Here is a 17,178-nt window from a genome sequence, read left to right as displayed (position 1 = left end):
ATAAAGAGGGATTAAGGAAAAGCCTATTAAACATCAAATTAGGTTATGATTTTACAAATTAAGCACCAAAACATCCTGTTATACAACAAATTTGACAGAAAAAGTAGTTCAATACGCAGTAATGTTATGTTGTAATTACTGGGCGCCTGGCCAGCTCAGTCTCGCACGGCGGCTTGAGTGACAGGCGGCGCTGCGGCCGAAGGAGGGCTCGCCCACCAATAGGAGGGGAGGAGGACGGGAGGGGGCGGGTTTCCGGTGTGCCAGAGGGAACCGGAAGAAAGGCGCCGAGGCTGCATTTGGAAGGGGCTCTGAGGAGAGAGAAGCCGAAGGATGTCTTCAGGGGCTTTATTTCCAAGCCTGGTGCCAGGCTCCCGGGGCTCATCTAGCAAATACCTGGTAGAGTTTCGTGCAGGAAAGATGTCTTTGAAAGGCAGCACTGTGACACCGGATAAAAGGAAAGGTCTTGTGTACATCCAGCAAACGGATGACTCCCTGATTCATTTCTGTTGGAAAGACAGGACTTCTGGGAATGTGGAGGATGATTTGATTATTTTTCCTGATGACTGTGAGTTTAAGCGAGTTCCTCAGTGTACTACTGGCCGTGTATATGTGTTGAAATTCAAAGCTGGATCCAAGCGACTCTTCTTCTGGATGCAGGAACCGAAGTCTGAGAAAGATGAAGAGCACTGCCGTAAGGTGAATGAGTATCTCAATAACCCACCAATGCCTGGAGCTCTAGGTGGCAGCAGAAGTGGAGGCCATGAACTTTCCGCTCTTGGAGGTGAAGGTGGCTTGCAAAGCCTTCTAGGAAACATGAGCCATAACCAGCTCATGCAGCTGATTGGACCAACAGGCTTAGGTGGACTTGGTGGCCTTGGTGCCCTCACAGGCCCCGGTCTGGCAAGTCTTCTGGGAAGCGGAGGGCCCCCAACTAGCAGTTCCTCTTCAAGCTCTCGCAGCCAATCCGCAGCGGTGACGCCATCTTCCAGTACTTCTTCCACCCGGATTACGCCCACGCCCGTGGCTCCTGCTGCCTCTACCACCGCCTCTGCCACCAGTCCCAGTCCTGCTCCAAGCTCAGGAAACGGAACCAGCGCCGCCACAAGCCCCACCCAGCCCATCCAGCTGAGCGATCTTCAGACCATCCTGGCAACCATGAATGTGCCAGCAGGTGCAGGAGGGCAGCAAGTTGATCTGTCCAGTGTGCTTACTCCTGAAATAATGGCACCCATTTTGGCAAATACAGAGGTTCAAGAGCGTTTGATGCCTTACCTCCCTTCAGGGGAATCTCTTCCACAGACAGCAGATGAGATTCAGAATACGCTGACTTCACCACAGTTCCAGCAGGCACTGAGTATGTTCAGCGCAGCCTTGGCTTCTGGGCAGCTGGGGCCTTTGATGAGTCAATTTGGCTTACCAGCAGAAGCAGTAGATGCAGCAAATAAAGGAGATGTGGAGGCCTTTGCAAAAGCAATGCAAAACAATGTGAAATCTGATGAAAAGGAAGGAGACTCAAAGGAGAAGAAGGACGAAGAGGAAGACATGAGCTTAGATTAGGCCTCCCAGCTGTGTCTTATGGGTCCTCCCAGATACTAACTATAAGGAAAGTAGGATCGCTAGATAATGTCATGTACTGAATTACTGTATTTACGAATTTAGCACCAAAATATCATGATATATTGAAAACATTGACTACAAAAATGGCTTGGATAATCCAGAAGCTTGGATAAGCGAGGCTTGGATAAGTGAGACTCTACTGTAATGTCTTTTGATCTGACCCACTGTAAGAACTGGCAGCCAGATCAGATGAGACAGGGTCTGTACAGCTTCCAAATGAGGCATAGAAATGAATGTTTAGACAAACCAATGATCAAGTGACAAGGCCCCTGTTTGTGATTATTGAAGTTTCACTTACTGGAGGAAGAGAGTGGAAATGATATCCTCCTTGCACCTTTTTCACCAGCTGAATTGATCTTTTTCACACAATCCAGCTGTTGGCTATGAAGGTGGGCTGGGGTGGCATTTGCATAGTTTTATAGTAAGATTAAATACAGAGTGGTTACAGATTTTTAACTCTAGGTTAAGAATTCATAACTGCAGTACTGAATGCCAACCATTGATGATAAATCACCCTGATGCCAGCAGAAGAGGCTAAGAACAATGTTTGGAAAAGAGAGATGGAAGTAAGCAAGACATAAGGAGGATCAATTATGGGTATTGTGATGACAGAAAAACATACAGCAGAAGCCATGATGCACACACACACACACACACACACACACATATATATGAAACACATCAAAAGACAACCATTGTGAAAAGACAACAGTATTCACAACTAGGAAGAAAATGCTGCCATTTGGAGATTCATTTTAATATGCTACAGGAATAATTTGTCTCACCAAAGACAGTGATTTGTCTGCCATGAGCCAAGCTAAAGGCAACAGTGAAGGAACAGAGGCACTTTTAAAAATATATATGCCATAAGAGAGCTTCATTTGGAGTGGTGGTATAAATGACATTAAAGAAATAAAAGGCGCATTTGCAAGATAAAACATAGCTATCTTCCTTGAAGGGGGTGGGGGAAATTGTATGTGAAAGGGCACTTTCATGTTTGTACTACTACTTAAGAGATGACTTTTTGATGATGATTAGAGAGTAAATGAATGGTTTTCTAAAGGTAGGTACGATGGATATGTGCAACCTATGGATAAGCAAGAGTGATTTGAAACTAGGGGAGGAGACAGGTTGTCTCTTGAAAGAATGTCACAGAGCAGACAGTTGCTGAATGGGAAGATGAAGGTGGTAATTATTTAAGTGTTTCTTAGATATCAAAGCATATTAAGTGAACACTCCCACCAGTGATCTCAGAGCTTACTTCAAATAGTTTTGAGATGCATTGTTGCCTTATGGATGAAGGATCCAACTGTATGCTTTGCAAAAAGGATAGTCATTGCAGAGCGATCTCTTCCAGAGAGAAGTTCTTTTTAAGCTTATCTTATACAATAAACATAACTGGTACTCATTGAATGGGGGGAAAAAACGAACATCTGATATTGATGATCATGGCCATATTGGTCATTTATATGCTACTAGCTGTGCCCGGCCACGCATTGCTGCGGCGAAGTATGGTGGTACGGGAAATAAAGTATTGAGGAATTGGCGGTAGTTAAGGTAAAGGGTAAAGGTTTTACCTTACATTAAATCCATTATAAATGGGTTATATAGCTGTGTGGAAGGGCCTAGAGTCTACACTGCCATATAATCCAGTTAAAATAAGATAATCTGTATTTTATAGGCAGTGTGGAAGAGGCCTAAGTGAGGCCTAACTGCCTGTCCCCTGGGCTGAGCGGGTTGCTAGGAGACCAAGTGGGCGGAGCCTAGCCTTCTAACTGGCAGCAATTGGATAAAAACAATTATTCCTCTTCCTCTAATTAGGACTTTATTTTTCTTTTCTTTTTGTTGTATGAACGTAGATGCATGGATGAGGGGTTGTGCTGCCAAGTTTAGTGTTTCTGGAATGTGTAGTTTTGTTGTTTTGTCCTAGGCCGAAATTTCATTACCCTTTTATATATATAGATGTAGGCTACAACAATTGGGATGTCTTTACTGTCATTTTACATATATTGTTCTATACATGAGATAACATTCCAAACTGGCATTTGGTACAGCTCTACATTCTGAAAAAAGATAGATAAAATAGAATTGAAAATATGACCTCCTGCTAGTTAGAAATGCTGAACATAACAAATGGAACCAATGTATTTTTTTCATTTTGGATTGAGTTGCAAAAGTAATTATAAATTAGAACTGTGGAAATTTGCAACATAGTTCTACAAGAAAGTGGGATTTAATTTTATGTAAGAGTACCAGTATTTTTGCATATAATTATATTGCAAATATATAAGGAATTGGAAGGGGCACAAGAGTGGATATAGAACAGCCATTTTTAACATCTTACATCTTCATCTTCCATTGCTGTCTGGTTTTCTATGACGTTAAAAAAGAAAAGAGAGGAAAAAAGGGGAAACATTTCTTTTCTAATCTAAAACAGAAGAATAGAAAAGCAGGTATTCAGTGTTTGGAAACAAAGGAGATAGCAAAGTTGAGAAGTGGAAAATAGAAAGTCCTAATAACTAATGCTTCAGTTCCTAGCCTGTCTCTGCTCTCCTCTTCATAATCAAAAAAGCTATCTTTTTGTCATAAATCTTATATCTGGTAGATTAACCCAGGATCCCTTGGATATCATTAAGGATCCTGTTATTCTTGTCACTAACTTCTGTATTTTTTTTCTTGTAATTCCTACATCCTTGTACTACTAATTTTCCCTTGGTGCTATAGAAAACTCAATATTTTTGTTTTCTTTTCTCCTTTTAAATAGTCAATAAAAGGCTGCCATCCTTTTTCAAATTGGTACGGATCTGGTGATTGTATTAGCCTAGTCAATTTGTCCATCTCTAATTATTATATTTCTTCTTCACATTTGGGAGGGTCTGGCAATTGTGTAAACCTGATCAGTTTGTCCATTTCTGCCAGGTCCATCATTTTATAATCCATAAATCTTGAATGGGAATTTCCTATTGAAATAGTAGATTATCATCTAATTCTTCATCATGTGAAGTGGCCTGCTGCCATAGTTGAACATCTTTATCCATCATCTATTGAGGTTGCCATCTCCTGCCTGCCTGCCTGGATGTTCTCTTTCTCCTTTGTCCTCTAATCTTTCCTCTGAATCTAGGTCTTTTTTGAACCTCTCATAGAAATCTTGGGCCTTCATGACTGATGTTAGCCAACACTTTTGTCCTTTATAAGAGATCATCAGTCTTTCTAGATTTTCCCATCTGAATCTATGGCCTTTCTTCTTAAGTTTGTCTGTTAGGAAGAAGTAGTCTCTCATTTTTTATTGTCTGAAATGGAAGTTCACTGCAATCCTGGTATTTCCTATTTCTTGTAAAAAAAAAAAAGCAATCATATCTCTTATTGCATGTTGGGACAGGACCCTAAAAGTCCTGTCAATTTGAGTCTTGACCATTTGCTCTGGTCTACCAAGAATTCCAGACACAACTTCTGATATTGCCATATCAAGTTCCTGTACAGATTCCCTCTCAACCTCAAAGAGTATTCTCTTTATGCATATTGTAATCTTTGGAGTTGGATTGAATCTCTTTGGAAATCCATTTGCATCTTCTTTTGTGCATCTTCCAATTGTCTTTATTTTCTGTTTTTGCTGTTCCTGCTGCTTAAAAATACCACTCGTTGTATCTGCCAACTGTTGCATATCGTTCTTCATCTTTTGTTGCCCTTCCTGTAAATAATCTTCTGCCTATGTGATTCTCTTGTCAATCCTGGCCTCCAAATTTTTCATTCCATCTGTAATGGATCGAGGGCCTCCACCATCTTGATCCCTGGGGGAGCAGGGAGGGTATATAAAGAAAGGGTGAAACTCTATGGAGAGGGAGATGGTGGTGGGGGAAGAGAAGGGATCTATGTTAATTGCTGTAATAGCATGTTTTATGCATATGTCTTTGTTTGATGTTTTTATAGTTTTAATGGTTTTAATCTACAGTTGTATGTATTTTATTTAGATATGTGATATAATTTTATATATATGTAAGGCATTGAGAAAAGTGGTATAGAAATCCAGATAATAATAATAATAATAATAATAATAATAATAATAATAATAATAATAATAATAATAGTTCTTAATTTGGTCAGGATTTCCCACATTTCCCTCTTCTTCTTGCGGAAGAGGTCCTCTCCTGGAAGCTTTTTTTTTCTGGCCTTTCTGATCTTTGAATCATTGAAATCTGTATTTCAAGTTGTATTTCAAGCTCTGTTTCTCTTTCATTTTATCTATGGTTTTACCTTATGGTTCATCTCTATGGTTCATCTCAGTGGTCACTACCTTTCTTATTTGCTGTGTGGAATTAGTCCAGAGGCTACAAACGGTCCCAGGATGTTCTGACTATCGAGTTCCTATGTGTGTTAAATAATTTTAATTCCCATTGTCCTTATAGCATAATCTTTAACAAATTAGTTCACTTTCACATTTTGTAATTGGTCTCACTAGTTAGTTTAATCATGCAGACTTAAAAAATCTTGGTAGAATACTTTCACTCATTAGATTTTTAAAATCCTTTAAAAAAATCTCTACATTTTCTCACTGAGGAAAGAAAAATACCGTTTACCTCTCAAATATGTTTTTGTCCATGAAGCTGGTACATTTACAGCAGATTTAAGGACATCTTTTTGTTTATATTTTCAGCATAGTATTTGAAGAGGTGAATCAGAACTGTTTCTGTCTGTGTCTGCTTGCATGACAACATCCCTGGGGAACACAATTTCTCCTGCTCTCCCACGTTCTCCTTTTTCAGTGAGGGAGAGTTTGCATCTGTCCTTTTTCTTTCTGAAAAATTATTTCTCAACTCTATACAGTTGATAAACCCCCAGTTTGATGAAACACTGCTCACATCTCCATTTTCTACACCAGAATTCAATACCAGTATTTTGTTGGGTAGTGTGAGCCTGCTTTTGCCTGAACAGTGGGACAACCTTGATGAGATAATCAAGTTAATTAGGATTGTTGTTGTGTGCCTTCAAATTGTTTCAGACATAGGGTGACCCAAGATCTAAGGTTTAGGGTGAGTGCTGGGTAAATGACTTTGGAGGGCCGTATCTGGCCTGTTTGCCTTAGTTTGGGGACCGCTGTCCTAGACTGATGTGTGGTATTATAGTCTCTAGTGTAAATCTAGAAATTCTTTATTTTGTCCAAAATGCCCAAGGGAGAACACTTCAATATAACTGTAACTATTATTACTGTGTGTCTGCATATGTGTGTTCAATGATTACCTGCTCCCTTCTGGAATCCAGGATAAACTTGGAATTAATGCCATTAGATTTTGATGGCACACACATGCACATTTATATTGAGTTGTTGTATGTTTTCCAGGCTGTATGGCCATGTTCCAGAAGTATATACAGCCGGGAAAACATACAACAACCCTGTGATCCCAACCATGAAAGCCTTCGACAACACACATTTATATTGTCTGCTGGTTTTCCTAATATACACATTCAATATGCAATGTTCCCTAATGTGCATATTTTATATACTATAAGAAAAAGTTCAAATACTACCTTGCTAAAATTAGGTAAGGTGCAGGAACCAAATAATAATTATATATCAGGATTGCTGTATGTCTTTCAGGCTGTTTGGCCATGTTTCAGAAGTATTCTCTCCTGACGTTTCACCCACATCTATGGCAGGCATTCTCAAAGGTTGTGAGGTATGGGTAAATTGATTATATGAGTATAGACAAAGTGATTATATATCACTTTGTACATTAATTCAGGAAATGTGACATGGGTCAATTTGTATATGCAGCAAAGACATATGAAGCAAAACAAATGAATTCCTCCAGATCCATATTTGACAATATGGGAAGATATGTGCTAACACAAAAACAGAAAAATATGTGCTGCCTGAAAGAGTAGTATTCTTGAATTGAATATAATGCATAATTATGGAATGGAGTTCTGAAAATAACCAGAATTCTAACTATAGCCCCTTTACATTTTTTGAAATTAAGGTTCAATTGATCTCAAGACTTCCGTTTTGAATTGCCATGGACCTTAAGAAGGGCAAATGGAGATCTGTTAGTTAGACCTTAATGTCACATTTAACGTGCCATTTAAAGAGTCATACTTTCTCCTTCTGCCCACAATTTGGCCTTTTCTCCAGGTTGTCACATCATGTGACCCAAATTTGTCTGCCCTTAATTTAATCTATTTATACACACAAAATGTTTTATATTTTATTGGATATCTCAGTTACATTTGCAACTGAAAATGTAGCGGAACCTTCGTGCTACGGTTCTTGTTGGCGCAGTGGAGGAATTTGAAGACGGACAACTGAAGGAATTTCCCAGAAAGCAGTTTTATTTCGCTAATGGCCACTAGGGGTCCCCCTAGCACAAAGTAAGTGCTTCTCCAGGGGAACCGACCAGTGGCATGCTGAGTGAACATTTATACACACTACAGGGTTCGGGTTATGCCCGCCCACAAGCAAATTCATTGGCTTAGAGTTGTGACGCTGCCCAATCAGTGCTGACCAGCAGGCCGGCTGCACCCTTTTTGTGCCGTGCTCACAAATTACAAACAGCGCCTGCGTACGCATGCGCTGTTTGTTTATCTTTAGCTTTCATTTCTTCAGAAACACATGATTTCCCAGAAGTCACATGTTTCTGTGAGTTTATGCACCCGGGTCGCTAGCTGTCGCCATCTCTGCCCATATATGGTATTTCCTGGGGTTCCTTAACCCCCCCCGCCTCACTCCCCCATTTTCTTTTTGCGAAGCGCATGTACAAAAGCTGAAGCAAAGCATTATGGTTCCATCCAATCCCGCTTGGCTTGGAGTATGGCTATCTTTTTTTCAGGTAAAGATTGTGTGACACACCTAGTACACATTTGCATCATTATTGGAGTGCAACACATAACTATGAGAACAATGAACAATCCTAAAATCCCTACCAACAATATGTTCTTCAACCATTCTATTGAGGGTAACCAGCTAGTCACCCAGGAGAAGGGAGACCAACCTTCTATCTCCTGGACATTATTGTAAATTAACTTTTGTAATGACTCGATGTCATCTTCAATAGTATTATTCAAGTTATGAAATTTCACTACACAACGTCCTCTAACCATGGCGCATAACCCCCCCCCTGGCCGCCAGTAGGTAGTCAAGGGCCAACTTATGCTGTAGGGCCATCTGGCTGATTTCTTCTACTTCAGACTGGATTTCCCGGAAAATTTTACCAGTGGCATTTATGGACTTTTCAAGGCGGCAAGTCAGGCCTAGAACACTTCTACGGTTTGCTTGAGCTACAATCCCTGGGTAAGCACCCAGTGTCAACAAGCCTGTGATCAGGCCTCCTCCTACACGGGAGGCTTCTGAACCTGACAGGGCCTTGTTGATAATGACCTCATCCGAGCATTCTGGTCCTAGAGGGCCTGTTTGCACAATGTCCCGTTTCAGGCGCTGATGCCCTTTGTGTAAGACCTGAACTGGGAATGTCAAATAACCCACACCGACACACTGGTAGTTGCCGGGGTGATAATTTGTGGCCCATTTATCAAAGAAAAACCATAGATTTGGATCCCTAATTTGCCATAACGGACAGAGGCTTTTACCTAGGCTCAGTTGGGTTAATTGTTGCAGTATGTTCATATAAGATTTTAGGCCCTCAATAGAATCATTCACACTAAATGTGGGATAATCTGGATACATGCTAGCCCACTCGGTTGCGGTTAGATTTAATCGTGAGACATAAGATGTATTAAATCGTCCATGTAGATAGAACCGGTCTCGACAATGGGAATAATTGCCTAATCGGGAAAAGAACGCCTGCCTAGTTCCCCAGTGTTTCCACTCAGAATTCCATATTCCCGATCCTCCACAACAGAAGCACAAACCCCTGGTGGAGGTATGGTATCTAAACCGTCGAAACCGAGTTTTATTTATCCTTTGCGGTATGCTAGAAAACACGGTAGGTGGACCCTCCTGAGCCTTGGACAATCCCTCCAACACAATCTGTGGTTCATCAATTAAATCGGGAAGAAATGAAAAATCTCCTACGGTGAGGGGGTGTTCATATATTAATGCTACCTCTTTCCCGTGCTGCTCAAACATATAATTGGCATGTTCTTTTATCCAATTCCCATGTGCTCTTTTTCCAAAAGAGAGAATAAAACTCAGCACAAATAATATACCAAACACAGTGCGCTTTCCTCCCCTCCTCATAGCTTGTCTCCCACTTTTTCCTCTCAAAATGTCTAGCCACCATCTCCCGGAGAGCGCCTTTGTTGGGCCATGCTGCGACATACTTGACCACCGACGCTCCGTTGCACCCGAAGGGATCAGCTTCATGGCCTTGTTGACCCCTTAGGGAGTTGCCGGATGATCCTGAGTCTCAGGTCCTCACCAGGAACTCGCTCCGTCCGCCACTCCTCAGGTGCTAGTTTTACACGGGTGTAATGTATCCACGGCTTAATCTCCTTCACCTTCACTGCAGTGGGGGTAGACAGGAGCACAACATAGGGTCCTCGCCACTTGGGTCCCAATGGCTCAATCTTCCAATCCTTGACCAGAACCTCATCACCTGGTGAAAAACAATGTAGAGGTGTGGTAGGGAATGGTGGGTTCAATTCAGAAATGTATTTTTCTAACTGCTGCATTTGTCTGCCCAAAGCCTGAACCTGGGCCAATGTCTGTTTCTCTCCTATGAGGTGCTGCTCAGCTCCTGTCTCTAAGGCTCCCTTCAAGTTCAAAGGGGGTCGTCCATAGAGTCTTTCAAAAGGGGAGAGTCCTGTCCGTTTGTGTGGTGTACATCTGATTCCTAATAATGCCATGGGCAAAACCACCGTCCACGGCAATCCTGTCTCTTGGCAAAGTTTCCCAAGCTGAGCCTTTAATGTCCTATTCATTCTTTCCACTTTTCCAGAAGATTGGGGTCTATATGCACAATGTAACTTCCATTTTATGCCCAAAATTCTACATAATCCTTGCACAGCCTGTTGAATATATGCGGGGCCATTATCTGATCCAATTTCTAAGGGTATGCCAAATCTGGGAATAACATCTTTCATTAGAGCTCTTGACACCTCTACAGCCTTCTCAGTTCTTGTAGGGTAAGCTTCCACCCATCCTGTGTATGTGTCCACGAACACCAGTAAATATTTGTATCCTTTGTATGGGGGCATTTCTGTAAAGTCAGTGACTAAAGCTTCAAAGGGTACCCCACCCACATGTTGGACTCCTGGTGGCTTGAGGGGTCCTTCTCTGGGGTTATTTTTGATACATGTCCAGCATCTTCGGGCTGCTGCTGCCGTTAGGCTATGTAATCCATCGATATACAACTGTCGTCCTAGCAGATTTGCCAATGCCATTTTTCCTAAATGTGTGTTTTGGTGCATGTGTTGGACTAAGTGCCATGCCAAGTCCTTAGGGACGTAGACACGGGCGTCTGGCATCACTATGAGTTCTCCTGACCACTGACCCTTCTCCTTTAAGGCCCATTCTTCTTCCTCTGGTGTATATGTAATGTTATGTTCAGTTAATTCTACCTGTAGGGCCATTACCTGATGTTCAATATAGGGCAGCCTAGCTGCCTCTTTGGCTGCCAGATCAGCCCGCCTATTTCCTTGCACTACGGGATCGTCTCCACGTTGGTGCCCTTTACAATGCATCACAGCCACCTGCCTTGGCTTCCAAACCGCCTCCAGGAGATCCACAATCTCTCCAGCATGTTTCACGCACTTTCCTCCAGACGTGAGGAGCCCGCGCTCCTTGTACAGTGCTCCATGTGCGTGGAGGGTGGTGAAGGCATATTTTGAGTCTGTGTAGACGTTAACCCGCTTTCCGCTTGACAATTCCAACGCTCGGGTCAGGGCAATCAATTCGGCCTTCTGGGCAGAAGTCCCCGGGGGCAGTGACTCTGCTTCCAGCGTCTCTCCCCCCCACCGAACAACCGCATAACCTGAGTGTCTTTGATTATTTTCCATAAAGGAGCTTCCATCTGTGAACAGAGTGTCGTCCACCTTAGTTAGTGGCACATCCTTCAAATCCGGTCGACTGGAGAATACCTCATCCATCACCTGGGCACACTGATGGATCGTGGTGTCTCCTGGAGTCGGGAGCAAGGTGGCCGGATTCAGAGTGGAGCAAGTCTCCAGGGTCACCAGTGGGTTGTCACACAACAATCCCTCATATTTCATTAACCTCTCACTTGTGAGCCAGCGCGGTCCCTTAATGTCTAACAGTGCCTTAACGCTATGGGGCACCTTAACTGTCAGTGGCTGTCCTAGGGTCAATTTATTCGCTTCTTTGATTAAATCTACTGATGCTGCCACAGCCCTCAGGCAAGGTGGCAATCCACGAGCCACTGTGTCCAATTGCTTTGACAAGTAGGCAATCGGCCTTTGCCATGAACCTAGTGGTTGGGTCAATACTCCAACCGCTGTTCCTTCCCGCTCTGCAGCGAACAGAGTGAATGGTTTTTCCAAATCGGGCAGTCCTAATGCTGGAGATGACATCAATGCTTCTTTTAATGCCTTAAATGCCTGTTGACATTCTTCTGTCCACTCAAATGGATCTTCTCTTCCACCTCTCGTAGCCTGGTACAGTGGCTTAGCCAACACGGCGTAGTTGGGGATCCACTGTCTACAATATCCTGCTGATCCCAAAAATTCCCGCACCTGTCGCCGGGTACTGGGAGTGGGGATGGCACAAACAACTTCCTTTCTTTCAGCTCCTAACATCTTCTTTCCTTCGGTCAGATGGAACCCCAAATATTTCACCGTGGGACAGCACAACTGGGCCTTTTTCTTTGACACTTTGTAACCCTTTTCTTCCAATGTCTTGAGAAATCTCAAAGTATGCTCTTTACAGCCCCCTAGTGTCCGGCAAGCGATAAGCAGGTCATCTGCATATTGAAGCCAAATTCCCTCTTCCTTAGGTATTACAAAATCCTGTAAGTCTTTGGCCAGGGCTTGACCAAAAATGGTCGGGCTGTCCCGGAACCCCTGAGGAAGGCGTGTCCAAACATACTGGGTCCTTTGCCCTGACTGCTGAGATTCCCACTGGAAAGCAAAGATCGGTTGGGATACAGGGGCCAATCGAATGCAAAAGAATGCATCCTTTAAATCCAATACAGTAAACCATTTGGCAAATGCTGGTACTAGACTCATCATGATGTATGGATTTGGCACTACCGGGGTTAGGGGAACGGTGACTTGATTTACAGCCCGCAAATCTTGGACTGGGCGATATTCTCCTTGTCCTCCTGGTTTCTTGACTGGGAGCAGGGGCGTGTTCCATGGGGAACTGCATGGTACCAATATCCCATGCTGCAGAAGTCGCTCTAGATGCTTTCTGATCCCCTGCACTGCCTCTCGACTGACGGGATACTGTGGCTTGCATATGGGCCCCATTCCTCTTTTCACTTCCACCACCACCGGTGGAACATATTTAGCTAATCCTGGAGGATTATCTTCTGCCCACACTAAAGGAGTCTCATGCCATGGCCATTGTATTTCTTCAGTAAAAATCCTAACTTGAAACAGTCTCCATTCCTCTTCCATGGGAAATGATAGCTCCACTTGTCCATTCTTCATGAACTGGAGTTGTGCTTGTAATTTTGATAAAATGTCCCTTCCCAATAAAGGGACTGGGCAGTCTGGGAGATATAACATCTTATGCTTGACCTGATGTCCGGCCAGATTGCAGGTGCGTTCCTTAAGGAAGGGGCACTTCTGGGTCTTCCCAGACACCCCTATTACTTTCGTAGTTTCCCGAGTTGGTGGACTAATTTTTGTATTTACTACTGATTTTTCGGCACCTGTGTCCACTAAAAAGTCCAATTGTTGGTCCCCGATTTCAAGTGTGACCATCGGCTCCCCGGGGTCCAACAAAACAAGAGCCTGGCTTCCTCATTCCTCTCCTCCATCCATATCTTCCCATTCTTCTTCCATCACAGCTGCTGCAGCTATCACCTCTCTTGCAGGAAAAGGTACGTAGTTCCCACGTCCTCTTCCCCTTCCTGGGTTTCTTCCTCTCTCAGGCCTTCCTCTTTCTCTCGGTCCTTCCTGACTTCCTTCTCTTCCTTCTGGGCATTCACCTTTCCAGTGTCCAAACTTCTTACATTTAGCACATTGGTCTCGACCTAACCTCCGAGGGGGCCCCCTTCTTCCTCCTTGTCCCCCTCTGGCATATCCTCCTCTTCCTCTCTGTCCACTTGCACTTTGTTCCATCATGGTAACTAATGCTTGGTATTCCTGCTTCTTCTTCCTGTCCTTCTTCTCTTCTTCTACCTGGTCCCTCGCCATATAAACTTGATCTGCGAGTGCCAACAATTCATTCATAGTCTTTCCTAGAAATCCTGGTTGCTTTTGAATCTTTCTCCGGATATCAGGAGCCGCTTGACTGATAAAAGACTGTTGAATCGCCCTCCTACCGTTTTCATCCTCCAAATTATACGGGCTATACTTTCTATATGCTGCCTCCAGCCTTTCCAAAAAGGCTGTTGGTGACTCAGATTTTTCCTGTACCACTCCCTGAATTTTTACAATGTTGACGGGTCGCGGCGGGCCCCTCTTTACCGCTTCTACCAATATACGCTGGAATCCTTTCAGTCTCTGCAAATGTCCTTCTTCTGCGGTGTCCCATTGGGGATCTATTTCCACAGGAAACCTCTGTGCTCCCCACTCGGCTGCATCACCATCTTGTGGGGCACCAACCTGGGCTATGGCTACCCCATTATTCAACACTGCTCTTCTCTCCTCTGATGTGAACAACATATTCAACAATTGTCTGCAATCTTGCCAGGTGGGATTATGGGTTGCCATAATCCCTTCCAATAGCCTAGCCATAGCTTGGGGTTCTTCACTATAAGGTGGAGTATTATTTTTCCAATTCAAAATGTCACTACTACTGAAAGGCACTACCTGGTATGCTTGAACTATCTCATTCCTGTTGTTTATCACAGGCACCGTTCTCAAGGGCATCTGGAGGGCCGGTCCGGTCGGTGAATCACCAGACCACACCGGAGCTCCATGTCTCCGAGTTTGTGCCGGAGAAGCATCACTGGGCATCCGTTGTGACTTCTTCTTTTCCTTTGTTTCCTCCTGATATTTTTCTAGGCTAGGATAGTGTTTCTTGGCCGCTTCGGTTGACTCCGAAGAGTAGGGTGGGGGTCTCGTTCCTAGTGTAGGTGCACCGGGGGCTGTTCCCTGGGGTGGGGGGGGCGGTGGCAAGGGTGGCGGCAATAATTCCTGTTGTCTAGCCTGTACACTCAACTGTAAATCTGGGTAGTCCTCCTCATTGGATTGGAAAACTTCCTTCTTTTTTCCCTCCTTCTTCACCACCATACATTTGCCATTCCTGCACTGTCGAACCCAACCTGGATCTTCTCTAACTACCCGTTCCCACGTAGCAATATAGACCCACTGGTTCGGATGATTCACAGCACAATATTCTTCCACTGTTCGGATCAGTTTCAGATCCCACGTTCCTTCTACTTGCCAACCTAACCCAAAATCTGGCCATTCTCCCTGACACAAATTTCTCAGTCTATAATCTCTTAGGTCCCTTGGATTCCCTGCTACGGCTCTGCTAGCAAAAGAGCCAAAATTATCTAAGATGCATTGTAAGGGAGTGGAGCTCTTTGAATTTTTCCCTCCCATCCTGCCTAATAGAGGGGACTGTCCTGGCCTGGGCACCCGGCCACTCACGGCATGCGTCAGGAAACACAAGACAGAACCCCTTTCTACCTCCCTGGGAACTTTTTTTGTCCCTCCCAGCGCTGGCGTTCCCTTAATATCTCATGCAAACCCCTATACTTGCCAGATTTCTGTAGACGTCGGACCAACCTTCGCCCCTGGGCTTTTTTCCCTGGATCCTTTTCCTCCTAGCCGGTTTCTGTGGAACCTCGCTGATGTTGCAGCTCTCACCGTCAGTCGGCGTTGGCATCAGAGGCAAGCACCGCAGCCGGTCGTGTAGTATTCAGGGGCCCCTTCTCGTCTCACGGTAGTTGCCTCAGGCCCCCACCGCTGAGTTGAGGCCGTCCCGCCAACGGGATCCGTCTCCAAATCTCCTGGCCCGTCTTATAGGAAAAAATCACGTCGGGGTCACCAGAAAATGTAGCGGAACCTTCGTGCTACGGTTCTTGTTGGCGCAGTGGAGGAATTTGAAGACGGACAACTGAAGGAATTTCCCAGAAAGCAGTTTTATTTCGCTAATGGCCACTAGGGGTCCCCCTAGCACAAAGTAAGTGCTTCTCCAGGGGAACCGACCAGTGGCATGCTGAGTGAACATTTATACACACTACAGGGTTCGGGTTATGCCCGCCCACAAGCAAATTCATTGGCTTAGAGTTGTGACGCTGCCCAATCAGTGCTGACCAGCAGGCCGGCTGCACCCTTTTTGTGCCGTGCTCACAAATTACAAACAGCGCCTGCGTACGCATGCGCTGTTTGTTTATCTTTAGCTTTCATTTCTTCAGAAACACATGATTTCCCAGAAGTCACATGTTTCTGTGAGTTTATGCACCCGGGTCGCTAGCTGTCGCCATCTCTGCCCATATATGGTATTTCCTGGGGTTCCTTAACCCCCCCCCCCCGCCTCAAAAGTAAAAATTAAGGCTAGGGAAATTCCTGTAGCAATCAAAGGAAATGGATTTATTTCTATTTGAGGTTCTTTTTTATATATATGCCCTTACCTTGAATAATTTTATAAAATACTGGACACCTTCTCCTTGAAAAGGTTTAATTGCTCTTCAGGGGAGCAGTGTTGAGCAATTATACAAATGATACCATAGCTCAACGATTTAAGTTATGAGGAAAGACTGGGAAAGTTGATTGTATTCTCAGTGGAAAAGAAGAGACTTCATGTAACCCAATTGAAGTTTTTAAAAATTATGAAGAGGATTGATAAAATTGATCCAAGCAAGCTCCTTACACTTGCAAGACCAGAGAACTGAAAAGATATGATCTAAAAAATATATGGAAAGGTGGAAACAAGGGTGGTAAGGGGTGGGTGAGGGAGACAAAACTATTTTACACAAAAAAAGGGTTAGGAGCATATGGAATAAATTACTATAAAGGGGCCCTGAAGCAAGGAGTATCACTGAATACAAGAGGGAATCAAGTGAATTACTAAACAAAGGGAGTATAGAAAAGGACGGAGATAGTGGGAGGTAGGCAAATGGAAATAAAATGAACAATTGGGGTCAGGTAAGACATAGTACATGAAACCTTTTCAATATTCTGTTTTCTAGTGCTGCTACTTTGGTGATGCTCTGTACTTTAAGGCCCAACCTTAATATTTTACACACCAGATCATTTCTGCTTTTCTTATCCAATGGTTTAATGTGCTGTCAATTATTCTTTCAGTTCTTGCTAGAGTTGCACTTCATAACAGGAGTAAACAAAGTGACTCCTCACATCCATAAACTCTTCCCAAGTTTCCATCTGCCTCATTATGCACTTGCTGTTTGAGCAGGACTTCAGGTGAGTTGCTGAGTAGAACAGTAGGTAGAAAGTAGGGTTAGAAAGCAAAAGAATTTAAACATATGTGTCTTGTTTGTGTATTGAAAAGTGACAATCCTTGCTTCTACCTCT

The 17,178-nt window shown here is 43.7% G+C and overlaps 2 protein-coding genes across 2 annotated transcripts; one reads left to right on the top strand and one right to left on the bottom strand.

Moving 5' to 3' along the window:
• The first annotated feature begins 246 nt into the window (after positions 1-246).
• On the top strand, positions 247-1,633 carry LOC100558941 (proteasomal ubiquitin receptor ADRM1-like). Its single transcript, XM_062982410.1, has one exon. It carries the CDS (start codon positions 331-333, stop codon positions 1,555-1,557), a length of 1,227 nt encoding a protein of 408 aa, XP_062838480.1. The 5' UTR covers positions 247-330; the 3' UTR covers positions 1,558-1,633.
• Positions 1,634-7,920: 6,287 nt separating this feature from the next.
• On the bottom strand, positions 7,921-16,175 carry LOC134299476 (uncharacterized). Its single transcript, XM_062982409.1, is given in 1 exon segment — positions 7,921-16,175. A coding segment is annotated over 1 exon segment (5,316 nt). The 5' UTR covers positions 15,244-16,175; the 3' UTR covers positions 7,921-9,927.
• Positions 16,176-17,178: the final 1,003 nt, after the last annotated feature.

The sequence above is a fragment of the Anolis carolinensis genome, chromosome 5 (genome assembly GCF_035594765.1).
Source record: "Anolis carolinensis isolate JA03-04 chromosome 5, rAnoCar3.1.pri, whole genome shotgun sequence".
Taxonomy (NCBI): domain Eukaryota; kingdom Metazoa; phylum Chordata; class Lepidosauria; order Squamata; family Dactyloidae; genus Anolis; species Anolis carolinensis.
The sequence above is the reverse complement of the archived record's forward strand: the minus strand, read 5'-3'. Positions and strand labels throughout refer to the sequence as shown.

Coding starts and splice junctions, on each gene's coding strand:
- LOC100558941 (XM_062982410.1), top strand. CDS start 331: ATGTCTTCAGGGGCTTTATTTCCAAGCCTGGTGCCAGGCTCCCGGGGC.